The sequence below is a fragment of the Trachemys scripta genome, chromosome 18 (genome assembly GCF_013100865.1).
Source record: "Trachemys scripta elegans isolate TJP31775 chromosome 18, CAS_Tse_1.0, whole genome shotgun sequence".
Lineage (NCBI taxonomy): Eukaryota > Metazoa > Chordata > Testudines > Emydidae > Trachemys > Trachemys scripta.
The window spans coordinates 17,020,515-17,043,461 of NC_048315.1; the positions used below are offsets into that span (position 1 = coordinate 17,020,515).

Sequence of the window (22,947 nt, forward strand, 5' to 3'; positions counted from 1 at the left end):
TAGAAAAACAAACTTTAAATGTATAAACCATGACCAGGTTTGTTACTGTACATCATTTAAAGCCAGTTTACAGTGAACTTGCAGTGTTAGCTCTAAGTGTTGGGGGTACATAGCATAGCACTTGAGTGTTCTTGAATACTACTTTGCCCTTTTGTGCTCACTGTCACATAGTGACTTGCACTAGTTAAGCATTTTGGGGGGGGGAGGGGGAAGAGAGAACTGGGCAAGGCAGACCTTCTGGAAGTTTTCCTCTTTTGTAAAAGTTTAATGTACCCCTAGACTGTACAGAATAACACTAACTTACATTAGTGTTTAGGTAACACACAACACTATTGGATTTTGCAAATTAGAGTAACAGATTCCTGCCCTGAAGACTTTACAATCTAGTGAGAGACAATGCAACAAGTAGTGGTAGTAAATAAGTAAGGGAGGAGGATGACCAATGGATTGTAGCAGTAAAATCAGTTACCTGTCTGTAGATCACTTTCATTGTTCAGTTAGAACAGGTGCCTCATGGCTTCTACATACTATGGAAACAACTCCACATAGGAAGTATTTGGGGAGAGAGGGTAGAAGAGAAGGACTAAGTATACCTTGGTGTTTCTTATAACCCAAAGAATGGTAGAAACATGGATATTGTATCACCTACTGTCCTGGGTTCATCTGACAAGTGTAGATGTTCAATAGCACAACTAAAGAAGTAACTGAAGCCTCTACAGTGCTAAGTCATTTCTCAGTAAGTTGGTGGCATGTGCAAATTAGTGAGTATTAGCACACCTCTGCTACAAGAAGAGCAATGTTGTGATGGTAGTGAAGAGAGGTGGGCTGTTTTATGCTTCAGTAAGTGAAACTGCATCTACAGTGTAGTGGTGTACTAGCTTAGAGCTCACTTCACTGAGACACTACACTCACCATTCCATACATACAGCTATTTCTCGATTAGCACAAAAAAAGGATTTTTCTGCAGTGCACCAACAAGCTACAGAAACAGCCATTGGCAAAGATTTTCCATTTTAACAATTTTCCTTACCATGCTCCCTCCATGTCTCACATTTCCATTACTTTTACTGGCACTTTAGCATGGTGTTTACATTTACTGAGTAATCTTATACAAACTGATTCCTGTTTCTGACTGAGTCTCCCATCTTGTATACCAGAGAATCCACTGTAAAGCTCCCATGCATTTTTTTGACTGTACCTGATCAACTATTTCATTTTTGGACAATAAATGCATCAAGTCCAACATAGCTATTGACTCAATCTTTTAACATACACCAGTCAGCTAGTGGATGGCATCCCTTGTATTCTTGCAAGTTAGGATTGTCCAAGTCACCTCTGTCACTGTGCTCAGTAGAATCCAATTGTCCAGAAGGAGGTCCAGTAGTTCTCACACACACACAGTGACTATCACGGGAACCGGGCATGTACAGCTTCCTGGGGACTCCAATCCAGTCTCTCTTCACTCCCCCACTAGGGATGGAAGAATATGATCAAATACAATGTGTTATTTCTCAATCAATGTGTATTTCCAACCCACAGCTGAGTCGAAGACCCTTGTGAAGGAGGGGTAGGGCAACTACAGGTATGCTGAAACCTGGATTAAGGACCATTTCCAGAAGTCAGCAACCATATTCTCCAACATCCACAAGTTTTCTGGTAACTTTTGTTGGACCTACTAAGCAATACATTGTTGGCTGGACCCTGTAAAGTCAGTTTCACGCTGGATACTCTCACCCAGGAAAGAGCAAGTGACTAACATCCATCCTTTATTTCTCAAAATCCCCCCAAACAGCATAGACACCCCTCTACCACCACCACCTTTTATATTCTTGTGGATAAACTCTTTTACAATAAAACAATGCCTCTTATTATGTGCACCACAGATGCCTGTAGTGCTGAAGTTACTGAAGAAAAGGTCAATTTAATTCACCTAATATACCTCTCTACCCCGATATAACGTGACCCAATATAACACAAATTCAGATATAATACAGTAAAGCAGTGCTCAGGGGGGACGGGGGGGGGGCTGTGCACTCTGGTAGTCAAAGCAAGTTTGATATAATGTGGTTTCACCTATAACATGGTAAGATTTTTTTAGCTCCCAAGGGCAGTGTAATATTGAGGTAGAGGTGTACTATTGCCTCTTCTCAGGCTTGGTATTACAAGGTGCAAAGTTCATTTAACACCTGTATATTTTTTTTTTTTTTTTAAACAGGAGCTGAATCCACTAGATACCATCCACTATCAGATCCAAACACTACCCCAAGGAAAATGGTATGGACCTCAATCAAAAGCACACTGGAACACACCGAATCATAGAAACGTAGGAAAGGACCTCAATAGGTCAGCTAGTTCAGGCCCTAGCACTACTATAGGAGTGAGGCCTACTCTACGCTCCAGAGTTAGGTTAACATAAGACAGCTTACATCTACCTAACTTTAAATGTCTACACTACAACGATACTCCCACCACTGTACGTCACCCACATCGACATAACTCCACTTCTGCAAGGGGTGTACCACTTAGGTCAATGTAGTTAGGGCAACAGGGTCGATGTAGACATTGTGTTACTTCCATTGCTTGTTGGCTGTCAGCCCTCTGGGTAGGGCTCCAGCTGTCAGTGCCCCACTTCAGTCAGTAGAAGCGCTCCTGGTGGGGATGCACATGCCTCACAGAAGGAGCATAGTGTGCATGTGAACCATGGCTTTAATGAGTGTGGTGACTGTACATCAACTTAACTTGGCTTAATTTTGTAGTGTAGACAAGCCTCAACTATTAGACAAACAGACATCAGGGATGATCTCAATAACATGTTAAGCTCTCCAGTGATGGAGATTACACAGCATCCCTAGGTAACATCTTCCAGTATTGACTGGGTACATGTCACCTCAGGACATGATACAAAAAGTTTCTTGGCACCTTAAATGACTGCTTCTTGGAGCAGCTAGTCCTGGAGCTCACAAGAGAGGCAATTCTTGATTAAGTCCTTAGTGGAGCACAGGATCTGGCCCAAGAGGTGAATATAGCTGGACTGCTTAGTAATAGTGACCATAAAATAATTAAATTTAACATCCCCATGGCAGGGAAAACATCACAGCAACCCAACACTGTAGCATTTATTTTCAGGAAGGGGAACTACACAAAAATGAAGTTAGTGAAACAGAAATTAAAGTACAATGCCAAAAGTGAAATCCCTGCAAGCTTCATGGACATTTTTTAAAGACACCATAATAGAGGCTCAACTTCAATGTAAAAGTGCCACCGTGGCTAAACATCAAAGTAAAAGAAGCAGCGAGTGGCAAAAAGGCATCCTTTAGAAAGTGGAAGTTAAATCGTAGTGAGGAAAATAGAAAGGAGCATAAACTAGCAAATGAAGTGTAAAAATATAATTACGAAGGCCAAAAAAGAATTTGAACAGCTAACCACAGACTCAAAAAGTAATAGCTTTTTTTTTTTAAATAGATCAGAAGCAGGAAATCTGTTAAACAGCTAGTGGGGCCACTGGACGATCGAGATGCTAAAGGAGCACTCAAGGACAATAAGGCCATTGCAGAGAAACTAAATGAATTCTTCATAGATTCTAGGACTGGAAGGAACCTCGAGAGGTTATCGAGTCCAGTCCCCTGCCCTCATGGCAGGACCAAATACTGTCTAGACCATCCCTGATAGACATTTATCTAACCTATTCTTAAATATCTCCAGAGACGGAGATTCCACAACCTCCCTAGGCAATGTATTCCAGTGTTTAACCACCCTGACAGTTAGGAACTTTTTCCTAATGTCCAACCTAGACCTCCCTTGCTGCAGTTTAAGCCCATTGCTTCTTGTTCTATCCTTAGAGACTAAGGTGAACAAGTTTTCTCCCTCTTCCTTATGACACCCTTTTAAATACCTGAAAACTGCTATCATGTCCTCTCAGTCTTCTCTCTTCCAAACTAAAACTCAATTCCTTCAGCCTTTCTTCATAGGTCATGTTCTCAATACCTTTAATCATGCTTGTTGCTCTTCTCTGGACCCTTTCCAATTTCTCCACATCTTTCTTGAAATGCAGTGCCCAGAACTGGACACAATATTCCAGCTGAGGCCTAACCAGAGCAGAGTAGAGCGGAAGAATGACTTCTCATGTCTTGCTCACAACACACCTGTTAATACATCCCAGAATCACGTTTGCTTTTTTTGCAACAGCATCACACTGACTCATATTTAGCTTGTGGTCCACTATAACCCCTAGATCCCTTTCTGCCGTACTCCTTCCTAGACAGTCTCTTCCCATTCTGTATGTGTGAAACTGATTTTTTCTTCTTAAGTGGAGCACTTTGCATTTGTCTTTGTTAAACTTCATCCTGTTTAACTCAGACCATTTCTCCAATTTGTCAGATCATTTTGAATTATGACCCTGTCCTCCAAAGCAGATGCAATCCCTCCCAGTTTGTTATCCTCCGCAAACTTAATAAGTGTACTTTCTATGCCAATATTTAAGTCGTTAATGAAGATATTGAACAGAGCCAGTCCCAAAACAGACCCCTGCGGTACCCCACTCATTATGCCTTTCCAGCAGGATTGGGAACCATTAACTCTGAGTACGGTTATCCAGCCAGTTATGCATCCACCTTATAGTAGCCCTATCAGTCTTCACGGCTGAGGCTGTGAGGGAGATACCTAAAAAGAATTGCTCAGGTTTAGGAGGCAAATCTGAGGAAATGTCCCAGATTGAGGTGTCATTAGAGGAGTTTTGGAACAAACTGATGAACTAAACAGTAATAAGTCACCAGGACCAGATGATATTCACCCAAGAGTTCTGAAGGAACCCAAATGTGAAATTGCAGAACTACTAACTAGTTTGTAACTAAGGCTGTTTTAGTCACAGGTATTTTTTTTTTTTTAGCAAAAATCATGGACAGGTCACAGGCAGTAAACAAAAATTCATGGCTTTTACTAAAAATACCAGAAAATAAAACTGGGGGAGGGGGGCTTTCCAGGGGCCCCACTGGTGCTGAGGTAGGATGGGCAGCAGTGGATGGCCTGGGGTCCCCAGTAGTGCTGGGGGGAGGGTATGGCAGGGCTGGCAGGCTCCTTACTTGGCTCTGTGCCTCCCCCCCAGCATTAGCAGCAGAGTTTGGGTGGGAGGGGGAACAGGGTTGGGGCACGGGACCGGGTGAGGCAGGCTCTGGGTTGCCTTTTCCTGGGGGGCTCCCCAGAAGCGGAGACATCCCCCTCGCTCAGCTGCTAGGCGGAGGCGTCGCCAGGCAGCTCTGCACATTGCCTCCGCCTGCAGGCACTGCCCCAGCAATTCCCATTGGCCGCGGTTCCTGGGCAATGGGAGCTGCGAAGCCAGCGCTCTGGGCAGAGGCAGCCCTCAGATCTGCCTGGCCACGCCTCCGCCTAGCAGTTGAGCAAGTGGGATGTCACTGCTTCCAAGGAGCCCCCCAGGTAAGCGCTGCCCAGAGCCCGCCTCACCCTGTCCTATGCCCCAACCCCCTGCCTCCTCCCACACCCAAACTCTGCTGCTGGTGGAGGGGGTGGGCCTCGGGGGCCCAAGACTGCCCCAGCAGTGGCTAGTGCGCCTGCTGAGCCAGGCGCACCGGCTGCTGCAGAAGTCACGGAAAGTCACATAATCCGTGACTTCTTTGACAAACTCGCAGCTGTATTTGTAACCTATCATTTAAATCAGCTTCTGTACCAAATGACTGGAGGATAGCTAATGTGAAGCCAAGTTTTAAAAAGGACTCCAGAGGTGATCCTGGCAATTACAGGCCGGTAAGCCTGACTTCAGTACTGGGTAAACTCTCAAGAACAAAAGTAAAGAACAAAATTGTCAGACACACAGATTTGTCAGAACATCATTTGTTGGGGACGAGTTAACAGTTTTTGTAAAGGGAAATCATGCCTCACCAATCTACTAGAATTCTTTGAGGGGGTTAACAAGCATCTGGACGAGGGGGATCCAGTGGATATAGTGTGCTTAGATTTTCAGAAAGCCTTTGACAAGATCCCTCACCAAAGGCTCTTAAGCAAAGTAAGCTGTCATGGGATAAGAGGAAAGGTCCTCTCCTGGACTGGTAACTGATTAAAAGATAGGAAACAAAGGGTAGGAATAAATGGTCAGTTTTCAGAATGGCGAGAGGTAAATAGTGGTGTCCCCCAGGGGTCTGTACTGGGACCAGTCCTATTCAATATATTCATAAGTGATCTGGAAAAAGGGGTAAATAGTGAGGTGGTAAAATTTGCAAATGATACAAAACTACTCAAGGTAGTTAAGTCCCAAGTAGACTGCAAAAAGCTACAAAAGGATTTCACAAAACTGGGTGACTGGGCAACAAAATGGCAGATGACATTCAATGTTGATAAATGCAAAGGAATGCACATTGGAAAACATAATCCCAACTATACATATAAAATGATGGGATCTAAATTAGCTGCTACAACTCAAGAAAGATCTTGGAGTCACTGTGGATAGTTTTCTGAAAACATCCACTCAATGTGCAATCAAAAAAGCAGACAGAATGTTGGTAACCATTAAGAAAGGGATAGATAAGAAGACAGATTGCCGCTATATAAATCCATGGTATGCCCACATCTTGAATACTGCATGCAGATGTGGTCACCCCATCTCAAAAAAGATAGATTGGAATTGGAAAAGGTTCAGAAAGGAGCAACAAAAATGATTAGGGGTATGGGATGGCTTCCATATGAAGAGAGATTAATAAGACTGGGACTTTTCAGCTTGGAAAAGAGACAACTAAGGGGGGATATGAGAAAGGTATAGAATCATGACTGGCATGGAGAAAGAAAATAAGGGTGTGTTATTTACTCCTCATAACACAAAAACAAGGGGTTACCAAATGAAATTAACAGGCAGCAGGTTTAAAACAAAACAAAGTTTTTTTTCCACACAACACACAGTCAACCTGTGAAACTACTTGCCAGAGGATGTTGCGTAGGCCAAGACTATAACAGGGTTCAAAAAAAGAACTAGATAAATTCATGGAGAATAGGTCCATCAATGGCTATTAGCCAGGATGGGCAGGAATGCTGTCCCTAGTCTCTGTTTGCCAGAAGCTGGAAATGGGTGACGGGATGGATCACTTGATGACTACCTGTTCTGTTCATTCACTCTGGGCCACCTGGCATTGGCCATTTTCAGAGGACAGGATGCTGGGCTAGATGGACCTTTGGTCTGACCCAGTATGGCCGTTCTTACGTTCTCACACACTTAAAGTTAGCATAAACAACATTTTACATACTACGCAATAAAATCTTAAGGTTAGCACCTGTACTTTCCACGTTTATGGTCTCTGAAGATCCCACTTCCCAGGCTATGTTAATGCTAATACAGAATTCCTACCCATTCTACTAAGCTGAGGCTTGCCAGAGTGAGCAAGTGCTAATAAGGCTCTGACTTCCACAGTGCTGTACGAGTGCCTTGCTAAGCAATACTTGCAACTCTCCTACGTGTTAGATATAATTCACTGACAAAAAGCTTTGCTACCATTGGGCAGCCTTAATTCTGTATTATCTCAGCCCATCCAGAATGAGACTTCAGCAAAACTCAAAACTTCTTAGAATTAGGAATGGAAGAGTTAAGCTATTTCAAGCTTCAAGGAAAGAGGCTCAGCCCACCTCCCAAGAAGCACAGGGACTCTCTGATCTCAACTCACATGAGGAGAGCAGGTAGGGTGACCAGATGTCCCAATTTTATAGGGACAGTCCCGATTTTGGGGTCTTTTTTTTATATAGACTCTTATTACCCTCCATTCCCGTCCCGATTTTTCACACTTGCTGTCTGGTCACCTTAAGAGCAGGGAAAGGGGCTCAGACCCCCCAACCTCAAGGAACAGGGACCCCTCAGTTCCCACAAGAGGGGAGAATGTGGGGAGGATCCAAGTAATCCCTTGCAGATTTTAGAGCACTTAGCATGAACCTGCAAACAGAAAGGAGTTCTTAGCTATAGCAGAGTTCTCTCTCTGCTATAATTTACTTAGCTGTCTCATCTGTCTGAGGGGGTTAAGAGGCTTACCCAAGGTCACATACTTATACAAAACTATCATCCTTGCTGCCTGGCCTAACCATATCACAAACAATTTTTGCTGGATCTGTCCCAAAACTGTCAGTGCTACCTAGACCAGCATAGATAAGGTCTCAGATGAGAGATGTCAAGGTGCTTGGCTCTGCAGAGTCTGACCATGCTAGCAGGAAGGCAATGCTTACCTTTGTTTGGAACACCAGAATCTGCTGCCACTGGTTGAGCTCCATTCAGAGTTACAGGGCGGGAACTGCTTCTTCTCATCGTTTTGTCCCTTGAACTTCAGCACTTCTTCGATGACAGCATTGGCCTGTTCCAGAGCTTTTGTAGGTGCCCCATTTTCATCATAGAATCTTCCTACCAGTTTGCCTTTTGAGGAAACAAAAAGAGCCACTAAGACCATAGCATTTTTTTTAAAAATGCTTCAAAAAAACTCCAGAAACCCTCTAAAAAAGCATCATACTTTATTATGTAAGTGCTGTCTTGGGGCACCCCACGTATATTATTTTAGAAATAACAGAATTAAGTGTCCACAACTTAGTCCCTTCTGACCAGGAATCTCAAAACATTTTACTAACATTAACATATAGACATGATGGAGATAATGAATTAAGCCTATTTTATAGATGGAGAAACAGGCACAGACGTTATATCACACTGAAGATCAGCAATAGAATCCAACAGTCTTAACAACCAGTCCTCTTATCTAACCACTAGACAATACTGCTCCTGAAATGCCAAATAGAGGTCTATCAGACTATTCTTACTGTTGCAATGCTGCAATTTCATTACGTTTGTGTAGCAGTAGAAAATAAAATTTACACTCATTTCATTCCCCTCGTTGCAATGTTCCCAAAACCCAATTACTTGGCTAATGTACAGAGTAAGATGGATGTATACATGGATCCTGGTATCAATGGGACATATTTCCAGAACACAGGAGATTTCAGATACTTTGAGAACATTAGTCACTATTATCCAGTGTGAAAGAAGATGAGCTGATCAGAAACAAAAAACAGGTTTACAATTGTTATGTGTGAAGGTAGGGTTACAGAAGTCAGTCTACATTTTCCAATTTTTAGCCAACAGCTCAGGGCAACTCTAGTTTATCTAAATGGCAAAGTCAATCCTCTTGCCTAATTCCTTTGCAGTCACAGATACAAGAGTCATGGTTGAGGTCCATCATGTATTCCTGGCTCAGTGTCAACAGGTCCAATTTAAAATCTGTTCGCTGTGAGCAAATTGTCTCATTGAGCTCAATAGGATTATTCAGATGTGTGTTTGTAAGACCCCGGGCTCAAACATATCCATTTTCCTTCAACTCTCCCCCACCTGTTACAAGCTTGTAAGGAATAATCAGCAAATTTGTAAAAAGCAACAGAGGGTCCTGTGGCACCTTTGAGACTAACAGAAATACTGGAAGCATAAGCTTTCGTGGGTAAGAACCTCACTTCTTCAGATGCAAGTAATGGAAATCTCCAGAGGCAGGTATATATCAGTGTGGAGATAACGAGGTTAGTTCAATCAGGGAGGGTGAGGTGCTCTGCTAGCAGTTGAGGTGTGAACACCAAGGGAGGAGAAACTGTTTCTGTAGTTGGATAGCCATTCACAGTCTTTGTTTAATCCTGATCTGATGGTGTCAAATTTGCAAATGAACTGGAGCTCAGCAGTTTCTCTTTGGAGTCTGGTCCTGAAGTTTTTTTGCTGTAAGATGGCAACCTTTACATCTGCTATTGTGTGGCCAGGGAAGTTGAAGTGTTCTCCTACAGGTTTTTGTATATTGCCATTCCTGATATCTGACTTGTGTCCATTTATCCTCTTGCGTAGTGACTGTCCAGTTTGGCCAATGTACATAGCAGAGGGGCATTGCTGGCCTATGATGGCATATATAACATTGGTGGACGTGCAGGTGAATGAGCCGGTGATGTTGTAGCTGATCTGGTTAGGTCCAGTGATGGTGTTGCTGGTGTAGATATGTGGGCAGAGTTGGCATCGAGGTTTGTTGCATGGGTTGGTTCCTGAGTTAGAGTTGTTATGGTGCGATGCGTGGTTGCTGGTGAGAATATGCTTAAGGTTGGCAGGTTGTCTGTGGGCGAGGACTGGCCTGCCTCCCAAGGTCTGTGAAAGTGAGGGATCATTGTCCAGGATGGGTTGTAGATCACTGATGATGCGTTGGAGAGGTTTAAGCTGAGGACTGTAGGTGATGGCCAGTGGAGTTCTGTTGGTTTCTCTTCTGGGCCTGTCTTGTAGCAGGAGGCTTCTGGGTACACTTCTGGCTCTGTTGATTTGTTTTTTTATTTCCTTGTGTGGGTATCGTAGTTTTGAGAATGCTTGGTGAAGATCTTATAGGTGTTGGTCTCTGTCTGAGGGGTTGGAGCAGATGCGATTGTACCTCAGTGCTTGGCTGTAGATGATGGATCGTGTGGTGTGACCGGGGTGGAAGCTGGAGGCATGAAGGTAGGCGTAGCGGTCGGTGGGTTTTCGGTATAGGGTGGTGTTAATATGGCCATCGCTTATTTGTACGGTGGTGTCCAGGAAGTGGACCTCCCGTGTAGATTGGTCCAGGTTGAGGTTGATGGTGGGGTGGAAGCTGTTGAAAGCATGGTGGAATTCTTCCAGGGCCTCCTTCCCATGGGTCCAGATGATGAAGATGTCATCAATATAGCGTAGGTAGAGAAGGGGCAAGAGTGGACGGGAGCTGAGGAAGCGTTGTTCCAGGTCAGCCATAAAAATGTTGGCATATTGTGGGGCCATGCGGGTGCCCATAGCGGTGCCACTGGTCTGGAGGTATATATTGTCACCAAATTTGAAATAATTGTGCGTGAGGATAAAGTCACAGAGCTCAGCAATAAGTTGTGCTGTGTCATCATCAGGGATACTGTTCCTGACAGCTTGTATTCCATCTGTATGTGGGATGTTTGTGTAGAGAGCCTCTACATCCATGGTGGCTAGGATGGTGTTTTCTGGGAGGTCACCGATGCATTGTAGTTTCCTCAGGAAATCTGTGGTGTCACGGAGATAGCTGGGAGTGCTGGTGGCGTAGGGAATCCACATATCCAGACAGTCCTTCAGTGAGAGTGCCAATGCCCGAGATGATGGGGCGTCCAGGATTTCCAGGTTTGTGGATCTTAGGTAGTAGATAGAATAACCCCGGTCGGGGCTCTAAGGGTATGTTGATTTGTTCCTGTGTTAGTGTAGGGAGTGTCCTGAGTAGATGGTGTAGTTTCTTAGTGTATTCCTCAGTGGGATCTGAGGAAAGCGGCCTGTAGAATTGGGTATTGGAGAGTTGTCTGGCAGCTTCCTTCTGGTAGTCAGACCTGTTCATGATGACAACAGCACCTCCTTTATCAGCCTCTTTGATGATAATGTCAGGGTGGTTTCTGAGGCTGTGGATGGCATTGCGTTCTGCATGACTTAGGTTATGAGGCAAGCGATGTTGTTTTTCCACAATTTCTGCCTGTGCACGTCGGCGGAAGCATTCTATGTATAGGTCCAGACTGTCATTTCGACCCTCAGGAGGAGTCCATGTGGAGTTCTTCTTCCTGTGTTGTTGGTGGGAGGGTATCTGTGTATCAGTGCGCTGTTCAGTGTTATCATGAAAGTATTCTTTGAGTCGGAGGCGGCGAAAGTAGGCTTCCAGATTACCACAGAACTGTATCATGTTCGTGGGGGTGCTGGGGCAAAAGGAGAGTCCCCGAGATAGGACAGACTCTTCTGCTGGGTTGAGTGTGTAGCTGGATAAATTGACGATATTGCTGGGTGAGTTAGGGGTACCCCTGTTGTGGCCCCATGTGGCAGGTAGGATTTTAGACAGCTTACGGTCCTTTTTCCTTTGTAGAGAGGTGAAGTGTGTGATGTAGATCTCCTGTCTTATTTTAGTAAAGTCCGTTTGTGTGGAGGGTTGGTTATTTATGAGAGTCTCCAGGTTGGAGAGCTCTTTCTTGATGTTTTTCTGTTTGCTGTATAGGATGCTGATCAGGTGGTTCCTCAGTTTCTTTGATAACGTATGGCATAATCTCTCACTGTGGTCTGTGCAGTGTGTAGATAGCAATGGATTTTTCACCTTCAGTCCATTTGGTATGATGTCCATCTGTTTGCATTTGGAAAGGAAGATGATATCTGTCTGTATTTGTGCAAGTTTCTTCATGAGGTTGATAGATTTCCATTCCATACGGCTAAAGCAAATTTGGTATATTCTTCTAAACTACAAACAGACTTTTGGTACATCACTCTTTTCTACTTTCTGTGGAATTCAGGAATTAAGAGAGTTTGGTGCAACTTTTCTCTCTCAAACATGGCCCGCATTACTGTCCTACCTGCTTCAAAGGGAATTTTTTGCTGCTTTGCGTGTGGTAGCCCAAACTGTAACTTTGAAATTTTATTAAGATGATGTTAAAAGAATGCTTTCCCTGGAATAACCCCACAGCTAGAGAAAAGAGACAACTGGCCTGCCCATTACTCTATGGTGATCTTGGATGCAAAAGTGCCCCTGCTACAGTATTAAGCATGGATAATATAAACCAAACAAGCTTCTGAGGATTAATCCAGGTATGCTCTTATATTATTACTCGGCTAGGTTACAGATCACGTACCAACGAAAATGTAATTCTCGCTGTAGAAAGAGAGCCAGTTTTGTAGAGTCAACATTTCTGATGGCGATAACCCAGAAACATCATCCACAAGGCCGGTGTTGGTGAAATCGCCTGTCGCAAAAGCCCTGGAGGCATCTTTCCCTGTAGGACAGACAGGATGAACATCCAGCTGGGATAGGATTCGGCCCCGGGGGTGCGCAGATAGACGGGGGGGAGGATGGTGCCGGGGTCCAGCTGAGGATCCGCTCTATAATCCACAGCACAGCCCTTGCCCCCCGCTTTCTTTCAACGAGGCCAACGACCTACCTGCCCCCGGCTACGGGATCCGTACGGGGCTGGGGGGGGGGAGGGGGTTGTTCCGCAAGCAAGTCTCCAACCCAGGGCTCTGGCACGGCCAGCCGTGAGGGACAACACCCCGCGGGGTGGGGGGCGGCTCTCCCCGGGGGCCCCGCGCGGAGAGGGGATACCTGCGAAGACAGCGTAGGCCGCCCCCGGCCCGTAGTGCTTGTGCCCCCGGCCCACGTCGAACACCTGCCCCAGCACCGCCAGGTAGAGGCCGGGGCTGCCCCGCGCTCCCGTGTACCGCGCGAGCTGGGCGGGGCTCAGCAGCCGGCCCCGCCCGGAGAAGAAAGGGAGCAGCCAGGAGCTGGGCTCGAACCCGAGGCCCAGCAGCCAAGCGGCGGCCAAGCCCAGAGCGGGAACCAGGAGCCCCCCTAGCCCCATCCAAGCCTGAGGTGAAAGGGCCGAAGCCGCCCGTCATCAAAATGGCGGGGATGACCAGTGGCCTCACCCCGTTTCTTCCAGGGGGCGTTCAGCCGCCATTTTCCCCGCGGGCAATTACATTTGCCTTCGTTTTTACGACGCTTTTCTCGCTTTACGGTGGCGCGGCGAAAAAAAAAACTCACACAAACGGCGGTGCGTCGTCGCTGGTTATTTCACGACGACCGCAGCCGACAAATTACGGCAGCGTGGCAACGGCGCCGCGTTCACCCCGCTGACGGCTCGCGCTTTACGGTCATTTGGTAAAAACGCCGACCGGGGTGCCGGTTTTACGACGCCGGCTGTCGCTTGGCGGCAGTGTGACTCCCCTCCCTCCGGGATTGACAGGTGTCGAGGGGCCGGGGGAGGTTGCTGACTAAGCCGGGTCGGTCGGAGGCGGCGGCTGCGCGAGGCCCGAGGCCGCCGCCGGCAGCAGCAGCAGCGAGCGCCTGGTCCATGGGGAACGTGGCGAGCCACAGCAGCGAGGAGGAGGAGGGGGGGGCCGAGGAGGAGATGGAAGGGACGGCGGCAGCCGAGCAGCCCGGGGCTGCCTCCCCGCCTGGGCCGGGCCCGCTCCCCCCGCTGCCCCCGGCCACGGTGCTGCTGGAGCAGGCCCGGCTGCGGGAGGCCACGGCCCGGCTGCGGGAGGCCGCCCTGCCCGAGTCGCTCGTGTCCCGGCACCACAGCACCCTGGTGCGCTGGCTGGAGGAGCGGCTGGGCCGCGGCGAGGAGGCCGTCAGCCTGGAGCAGTTCTGCGAGGTGCTGGAGAGCCGCGCCTCGGGGCCGGCGGCCGGGGCCCGCAGCGAGAGCGAGGAGGTGAGGGGGTGGGAGGGACGGACCCGGGGAGGGGGGGGGGATAAGGGGGGAGGGACTGGGGCGGCCACCCCGCCCTGCTCCGGCGGTTCTGAAGGAACCCGATGGGGAACCTGCGGAGGGCGCTGCGGGGGGGGGGGGGGGGGGCAGGGGGGGGGGGGATCAGGACAGACGGAGAGGAAGAGGAATGAAGGAGGGCTGAGGGGGTGGAGGATGTAACGAAGTGGCGCTTGGGGCCATTGGGAGCTAGCGAAGTGCACGGGACCGGGGCTGGGAGTTGTACAGGGATGGGCGGCGGGAGTCATGTGATGATTGGGGTTAGCGAGGGAAACTGGGAAGTTGTGGCGACACTGAGGACACAGAGGATGTTAGCTGAGTGGAGGTTGTGGGGGGCGGTGTCAGGGAGGACTGGGGCTGAGGAATCAGATGAGACCTAGAGGAATAGGAATTGAAGGGATTAGAGGCAGTGAAAGAGTTGAACAACGGGGTATCATAGGAACATTAGGGTAACTATGGGGGCCAATAGGATTAAAGGGAGTTCAAGGGGCTAGGGATCATCAGAGACATTTGGGGGTTATGGGTGGGCTAGAGGAGCTGTGATGGGAGGGATCAGGAGGGACATTGAGGGCACTGGGATGAGGGAGAAGAACCGGAGGAGCATATAAGGAATTATGGAATAAGGAGTGGGGACTGGGAGAATCAGAAGAGGCCGGAGAAGAATAGGAAGTGGTATTAGAGGAAATGCTGCACAGATATTTGTAGCATCACCCACCTTTATACAGCTAGCCGGCTGTTTCAGAGCTGGGTGTGTCGAGCGCTCACTGTGACCTTTCTTCCTGATCTTGTCATGCTTTCTCGCCACTCAAAATGGCAAAACAATTATATCATAATATGTTTTTTTAGAAATTATGGTTTCCCTTAGGCTATAGAAACTAGCTAGACTTTCTAGTCTGTATAGATGAAGACACATCTTTTCAGTTAAAACTCCAAAGTAACATCATATGTTCTAAATGTAAATGAACTGACAGAGGGCTTGAGAAATATAATTACTAACCAATAGTGAGATTTACCTGCTGAGTAACAGAGACCTCTTTGGCAGTTGCTCCATTCTTAGGCCTTGTTTACACTAGTGTTTTTTTGTTTGTTTGTTTGTTTTTTGCAAATACACAAATCTGGTATTAACAGTGAGGAGTCTTTGTGTCACCTTAGAAACTAACACATTTATTTGGGCATAAGCTTTTGTGGGCTAGAACCCACTTCATCAGATGCATGAAGTGGAAAATACAGGAACAGGTATAAATACATGAAAGGATGGGAGTTGCCTTACCGAGTGTGAAGTATTGTTATCAATGATGGTAGCACTACTGTAGACAGGCTGTTATGATATTTTCCACTTTTTTAGACCTGTATTGAGCAAGGTTAGATGAATGATATTGAAATCACTTGCGACTGCTGGGTACTCTACCTTCACTTGCACTTTCGCTGCTGCTATCTTTAGTGGAGAGGATTTGGTGGTAGCAAAGATAGAAAATTATCGGAAGAATGCCTATTGCTACTCCTGTGGGAATTCTGCACCATTGCACAACACACAGAATTCATGTCCCCTGAAGAATTTTTTTGTTTCCCTGCAGAATAATAGATTCTGATGGGGAAGCAAATGGAAGTGATGAGAGGGGTCATGCGCCCCTCCCGGGCAGCCATTCTGAGTGGGCGTGTCAGTTCAGTTATTGGGAGAGATGTAAATCACTGCCTGAGGGGGAGGCAGGGCTGGGTGGGCATGCGTGTGTGCAAGACTGTTCCCCTCGCTTGCTATCATGGTGCACCTGACGTGGAGGGGCAGGCAGGTCAGGTGCAGCCTCACTGCGGAGTCCGTGTCCCAGGGGGTGGGCTGCAAGGTGATTCCCCCACCTCTGTGCAGCTGGTTGCCTGCACTCCCCGCTGGGAGGCAGCTCTAGTGCACACCCCTTGCCTCCATTGCTATGCTCACCCTACAGAGGCATGGGGCTCACACATAGAACAGTGGGAAAGCCGTGGTGAGCCTTTGCCAAGGTGATATTTAGGGAGGGCAGGGGGGCACCCACCCCCCTCCAGTTTTGTACCTGAGGTCTGCTTGTGGTGCATGCCCCAGGCAGAGTTCTTACTTGCAGTGATGTGCAGGCAGGTTCCCCTCCTCCAGGAGCTGTATTTCTCCAACTGCGTCTCTTGTGGTCAGTTTCCTCTGCTCTGCTAGGGCCTCTGGGGGTGGGGCAGGCAAGGAAGGGATCAGTCAGGCTGGGAGGGGGGAACACAGGGCACCCAGTAGTGGGTGGGGGAAGCATAGGGTAACCTGTGCTGGGGGTGGGTCACAAGGGAGCACAGGAGCCTCAATGGTTGGTGGGGGGGAAAGCAGAGGGTCCCCAGGGGTGGGATGTGTTGGAGCCTGGGCGTGGCCAGTGCGGTGGGAAAGGGGAGTCAATTTCCAGGGGAAGGGAAAGGTGAGGGCATAGGGCTATGCCCTGAGGGAGGGGGCAGTGAGTGTGGGAGGAGCAGCTGAGGAGGAACAGGGCATAGGGCTATGCCCTGAGGGAGGGGGCAGTGAGTGTGGGAGGAGCAGCTGAGGAGGAACAGTTCCTGGGGCAAGGATCCCAAGGGAGGGGGAGCTGAAGAAGGGTGGGAAGCTAGGAGCAACTAAGTGAGTCTTGGGGTCTGTTTGCCCTCAGAGAAGCAAGGAGCACCCTCACTTCTCCCTGAGAAGAGACCAGGGACAGACCCCACTAAGCTAATGCATACTCTCAACTGACTAATCTGCTCTCTGCCTTCCTCCCCATCTCTCCTACCTCAGGGTACTTATACCTTGATCTTGCAATGAGGATCCATGTGGATGCAGGGGGTTGCTCTAACTCTACTCCTGTGGGAATCTTTTTTGTTGTCTGTATTGAAATAAATTACCGAAATAATTGAAACTGGAGTGATTATATTGGGTTATTTTGACAAATAAAATATGCAGAATTTTGCAGAATGTTTAATTTGCTGGTGCATAATTTTTTTTTTTTTTTTTGACGCAGAATTCCCCCAGGAGTACTATGCAGACATCTCATAAGAGCAGCAGGAGAATTAATTATACTAGACTTTGGTTAGTTTCATGGCTGCTCTTCAAACCCAGTTGTTAAACTGTCAAGAATCCTGTCAGTTTCACACCGCTGTTGCAGTTATAAGAAGCAATTATAGCAGGAGCTGGGACAACCCCAAAAACCTGAGGTTTGGAGAAAAGAAGTTTAGTGGAATTCTCTCCCAGCAGTGAAGACGTCCTGAGGTGAAGTTTAGGTTGAAGGGAGAGTGCTTTCGTTTTAGCTGTCAGAAAGGGTGTAGAGCACATCAAGCTTATGAAACATCTGCTTGCTATACACTGTTGCAAAAGATGAATTTCCTGGACAAAGTCAAGGGGCAACACTCTGTTAAGGATTTCAGCATCCTCCTTCTCAGCTAGCAGAATGATTCTGAGTTTCTTACTAGGATGCGGTCCCTGACCCTTTGTAGTGGTCCTGCCTCCATCTTTTTTCATTGCCACTGGCTAATAGATTTAGTCTGGTACATATTTTAAAGTCCTGCATTGACCATATTTTCACATATGCACTCTTTAAAATAAACGCTGACAAAAGTAGCAAAAGTACTGGGAATTAACAAGAAATAATTTTAATTTTTTTTTAAAAAGAGGCTTATTTCAGTTGGCCCCTCTGGTGTATGTTCCTTTATTTCATTTGCTGAAATCCAACCACTGACTCACCTATTCTTTATCAGAACCAGCAAAGTAGGTTATTTCTCATTTGTCATGGCAGTAATAAAGTGAAATACTACTTAGCGGTTTTTATAATGATCCAAACCACTGAGCTCTATGGATTGATACATTATCTCAGGCCCTGAGATACAACTATGTTGGAGAACAAGGTGCTAACACAATTGTCCATTCAATAGGGTTAAAATATGCTTTGATATCCCCATGACCTTTCATCAAAGATCTTTCAAAGGATCTAGGATAATATGGGTACCTGGTTAGGTCTCCTCTGTGCTGCAGTTTTAACCACATTGCTGTTGTATGAAGATGTAGTTGTATTGTAGACAGGCCCATATGATCCAAAAGTTTAGATTTCCAAGATAGATTACATTGTTCAGAAGTTAATTCATTGAGAGGATGTGAGCTGATTTCACTTTCTGTTCAACAGAATCCTGACCAATATAGACTAATGTTTGACCCATTACTATGCATTAAGCTGTTTTACCTTGATGGGATAGATTATTTGTTTGATATACATGCAAACTAATGGGTTGTCTAGAAGTGCAAAGGTATACTAAATCTGGGAAGTAGAGAGCAGAGTTTATATTGTGCTTGAGCAGCTATTATGGTGTGTGTGTGTGTGTGTGTATGTATGTATGTATGTGTGTGTGTATATATATATATATATATATATATATAGCTTATTCTTGAAAACTGCACAATACTGAAAGCTTTGGAGGAATGAAGTTTAGGAAAATTTACATACTATTATAAGAATGAAGTCTTAAATAAGTTGACAATCCAGCCAAGTCCTATTCTTTCTGTGAGAGGAGGGGGCAACTCATTCACATGCTTTCTTTCCTGAGCAGAGATGTCAATTTAGTCCTTCTGAAAAGAGCTTTCCAAAACCATTTCCCACTGATTTTTAGTACTCAATATTAATCTTGGCAGGAAGTATTGAATCTTAATATTTCTATTAAGGAGTTCAATACTTTAAAAAGGTCAGAAGGGAGATTGAGTCATGAGGGGGATCATGGTCACATTTGCTCAAAATTCCAACCATGAATACCTTTAGTGGCCCAAAATATTAGTTACTGCTATGGTGCTACAGTGATGAGCATGGAATAAGAACCTATATAAAATTAATAGTAGGGCTGCTTCATTTACTGAAACGTTGTTGTAGTTCTCTATGGACCAGAGAAACATTACTCAGATAAGCAGCCCTGTGCAAATTGTGCATTGTTCTGTATCACATGAATACAAGTTTTAAATTGTGGATTATTTTAGGCTTATTTTCATAGTAGGTGAAAATTAGTTTAGTATGTGCGTAGATCTGACTGCAGGATGTAAAAAAATCAGAGTCAAGAAATATATTTGAAAATCTCACCTATAGATTGTTACCCTAAGCAATTAGGTTAGAATAGCTGTCAGCAGATCAAGCCTATTCCTCTCAGGAGCTGTAAGTGTCTGCTTAAATGATAGAGGGCTAAACATATTCTTCTATGGGATTCTGGAAACTACAAATATAATTCCAGGCTTACTGCTGGGTGGAAGTATCATTAAGTGCTTTCAGGGTGTGTGTTTGATTCTTCATATTCAGGGCGTGCCCTGTTAACATAAAAGCTGCTTGCTCCCAATATTAATAAGGATCTTTTGACTTCAAAGGTCAGGAGAAAAAGTCTTATTAAGACAACAGTAGGTTGACTCTAAACTGTACTTTGAACTGTTTTGACAACCTGAGTAATGTTTGACAAAGTTAATTCCCACTGTATTGTTCCACTCAGAAACAAAATCTAAGTTTCTTGCTTTGCTGTTACACTTAATGCCATAACCTCACTACCACTGAAACTGCTAGCAACAGTGTTTGAACATTGTTGCTAACAGTTTCTCAGCTCTAGGAAAAACTGAAATCTCTAACACTCTTCAACTGAAACTGGGCTGTGTGCCATAGAGATGCTGTCAGGGCATTTAGGCTCCTGATTTTAGGCTTTATCTTCTGGATTCTTTGCCCATTCAGTTGGTTTAAGTGGGCAATAGCTATCTTGAGCTAATTAGTTATTTCAAATGACCTCTCTTTAATGCAGTGGTCTCCAACCTTTTTACGCACAAGATCGCTTTTTGATTTTAAGATCAACCCAGGATCTACCCTGCCCCTTCCCCGAGGCTCTGCCCTGCTCACTCCATTCCTTCCCTCTCTCTGTTACTCACTCTCACCAGGCTGGGGCAGGGGTTAGGGTGTGGGAGGGGGTGCAGGCTCTGGGCTGGGGCTGAGGGGTTCGGAGTGTGGGAGGGAGCTCCGGGCTGAGCCAGGGGCAGGGGTTTGGGAGGGGGTGCAGGCTCTGGGCTGGGACCAAGGGGTTTGCAGTGTGAGAGGGGGCTCTGGGCTGAGCCAAGGGCAGAGGGTTGGGGTGCAGGAGTGAGGGGTGCAAGCTCTGGGAGGGAGCTTGGATGCAGGGGTTATATGGTCACACTGTATCTAATCTCATAGAATCCACTGGACATTTCATGAGTTTTACTTTTTATTAGTGTCTTTTGTGGTTTATAGATCCCAAATCCTTCAGGGATTGTGACAAATCCGTGTCACATTCTCAATTGTAGGATGTGCATTGGCTGGGGCAGGGGGTTGGGGTGCGGGAGTGAGGGGTGCAAGCTCAGGGAGGGAGTTTGGGTGCAGGAGGGGGCTCTGAGCTGGGGCAGAGTGTTGGGATGCAGGAGGGGGTGCAAGGTGCAGGCTCCGGCCAGGAGGCCATTACCACAGGCGGCTCCTGGTTGGCAGTGTGGCAGGGCTGAGGCAGGCTGCCTGCCTTCCCTGGCCCCATGCCGCTCCTGGAAGCGTCTGTCTGCTGGCATGTTTCTGCCGCCCCTATCGGGGTAGGGGCAGCGGGTCTCCGTGCGCTGCCTGCACCCGCGAATACCACCCCCACCGTTCCCATTGGCCGGTTCCCTCCCCCCGAGGGCCGCAGAGATGTGCCAGCAGCCAGCTGCTTTTGGGAGCGTCATGGGGCCAGGGCAGGCAAGCAGCCTGCATCAGCACTATGCGCTGTTGGGCTTTTAGCAGCCCAGAGAACACGATTGACTGGCAGAGGCTCCAGGATCGACCGGTCAATCGCGATCGATGGGTTGGTGACCACTGCTCTAATGTTATTTTTAAAGGCATATTAAGTTTGATATTCAAACAACAAAACAAGAGATTCATACACAAACATCCGCTCTCCCAGTAAATTTGATTCCTTGTATTTACTACACTGTAACAATAAGACAAGTACCTGAAGACCTGTGTATCTCAGACTAGACTTCTTTGACTGGCTTTGAAATATGTAGGTCTCCCGGCTAAGTTCTTTATAGTTAAGGTTGGGGTAATCCCCTACATCTTTCAAGAGAAACACATCTTCCTGACGTTTTGCATGCTGCCTTTCCTGTCATAGAAGTTGGGTTTTATTTTTTATTTTTTTTTTTTTTCTGGGCAGTTAGATAAAAGTTAGGGTTCTAAAGCTCTAATTTTATGAAAATTCAGCTGTAGTTTGGATTTTTGCAGAGGGAGAGAACCGCTTTTTTTTGGTCATTTCTCTAAAATGGCTTAGTTTAGACATTTCGCATTTGTTATTTTTATAGGCCGCCTTTTTGAACACAACTGCTTTTTGGTGTTTTGGGGAAGACTAAAAGCTGGAGATGAGGGTTTAACATGATATAAAGATTTGTTTTAAGTGTATAAAGAACAGTATTTGTTATAAACATTTATAATTTGCATACATGTACACTAAGGTCAGCATACTGGGAAACTGGAAATAGATCGCTTGAATAAGAAATGGACTCTTATAAACACCTATTCACTTCTTGTTTTGACTTTGTGGATATTTTTGCCAACTTTATTTGGATGTAATACTTCGTTTAGGAGCACAGTGTGTAGTGGGAATTGTTTAAAAAGTTTCTTCTGGTTCTAATAGTATTTCCCTTCTTAAATATAGGGAACATCTCTGAAACCTTTACTATCTCAAGAAGTTCCTTCTGGTTTGAAGGGAACCCACTGTAAATTGGGTGTGGTGATAGTGAGTGATGGATTTGTGTGCAGTGGGGAACTGGCTTGATCTCCTAGTCATACCAGAGTGACAGAGTTTTCCTGTGAACCCACCCTATTAGGAGGAGATGCTGATCCTGCTGGGAGATGTCAAATGGTCCTGCTGACTCTCTGTTGCAGATGGCTTGTTGTCCCCCTAAGATATAACTCATTAATTGATTTTTGTGGGAGAGCCGCGCAATCCCATAGAATTAACTGACATCTGTAATCGGCTAAGTCACATTTCCTGTTGCCATGAATTCAGTTTTGCAGGAAATGCTGATTTTCTTTAATCCTTTTAGAATGTTCTTTTGTTCAGAATATCGCAGACAGCCATTCTTTTTCTGTTTGGAATAAATACCAACCTTGCTTCATCTTTCGTGCAGGCCTTTGCACAGTTTGATGCTGAGGGAGATGGCACTGTGGATGTGGAGAACATGCTGGAGGCCCTCAAGAATTCCAGTGGAGCCAATCTTCAAGGGGAACTTAGTCATGTAATCAGACAGCTGCAGGCTTGCTCTCTTGTTCCAGGTGAGAGAAGAAGATGAGGAAACCACTGTCCTCCCTATTCCCACCCCCTCAAGGGAGGCTATCGCAATAAACAATGTAATTTAGTGGTTTTAGTCCTAAATCCGTCTCCCTGAATTGTTAACATTTCCTCAAATGAGAAACGGAAGTGAAGTTTTTGAAGACTCATGATTTCCCAGAATTGCCAGCAAGCTAGCTTGCATTATTACATTTTTTTCCTCATTGTGAGTGGGGAAATTTCTTAGATTTATATGGTTTAAATCGCAGATAGAAAATAAGTTCCTCATTGAACTTGGCCATCACAGAGTGATTTTTCTGACTAATGTCATGTAGTTGGCAATGCCATCATCACACTTGGTAATTGAGATATCCTCCTCTATCACTCCATCTGACTAGGTCTGCAGTCATGTCATCCATTCTTTCACCA

At 46.1% G+C, this 22,947-nt stretch overlaps 2 protein-coding genes across 6 annotated transcripts in view; one reads left to right on the forward strand and one right to left on the reverse strand.

Annotated features, from left to right (window-relative positions):
- LOC117867326 (neuferricin) lies at nt 1–13,605 on the reverse strand. 4 transcript variants are annotated; one of them, XM_034752217.1, is made up of 4 exons: nt 13,521–13,605; nt 12,616–12,756; nt 8,209–8,392; nt 1–1,470 (listed from the first exon to the last, which is right to left on the reverse strand). In XM_034752217.1, exons 2-4 carry the CDS (start codon nt 12,668–12,670, stop codon nt 1,257–1,259), a joined length of 453 nt encoding a protein of 150 aa, XP_034608108.1. In that variant the 5' UTR covers nt 12,671–12,756; nt 13,521–13,605; the 3' UTR covers nt 1–1,256. The 4 variants fall into 4 exon arrangements, with proteins under 4 accessions (XP_034608108.1, XP_034608107.1, XP_034608106.1 ...); XM_034752216.1 differs by having other exon boundaries at nt 13,406–13,529; XM_034752215.1 differs by lacking the exon at nt 13,521–13,605 and adding an exon at nt 13,083–13,394.
- Nucleotides 13,606–13,707: 102 nt separating this feature from the next.
- The window catches only part of ZZEF1 (zinc finger ZZ-type and EF-hand domain containing 1), an 87,232-nt gene continuing 77,992 nt past the window's right edge, over nt 13,708–22,947 (forward strand). For both annotated transcript variants that reach the window (XM_034752211.1, XM_034752213.1), the window contains exons 1-2: nt 13,708–14,190; nt 22,379–22,523. In XM_034752211.1, the coding sequence (XP_034608102.1) occupies nt 13,831–14,190; nt 22,379–22,523 (505 nt within the window). In that variant the 5' untranslated portion in view covers nt 13,708–13,830. The remainder of the gene's footprint in view (nt 14,191–22,378; nt 22,524–22,947) is intronic.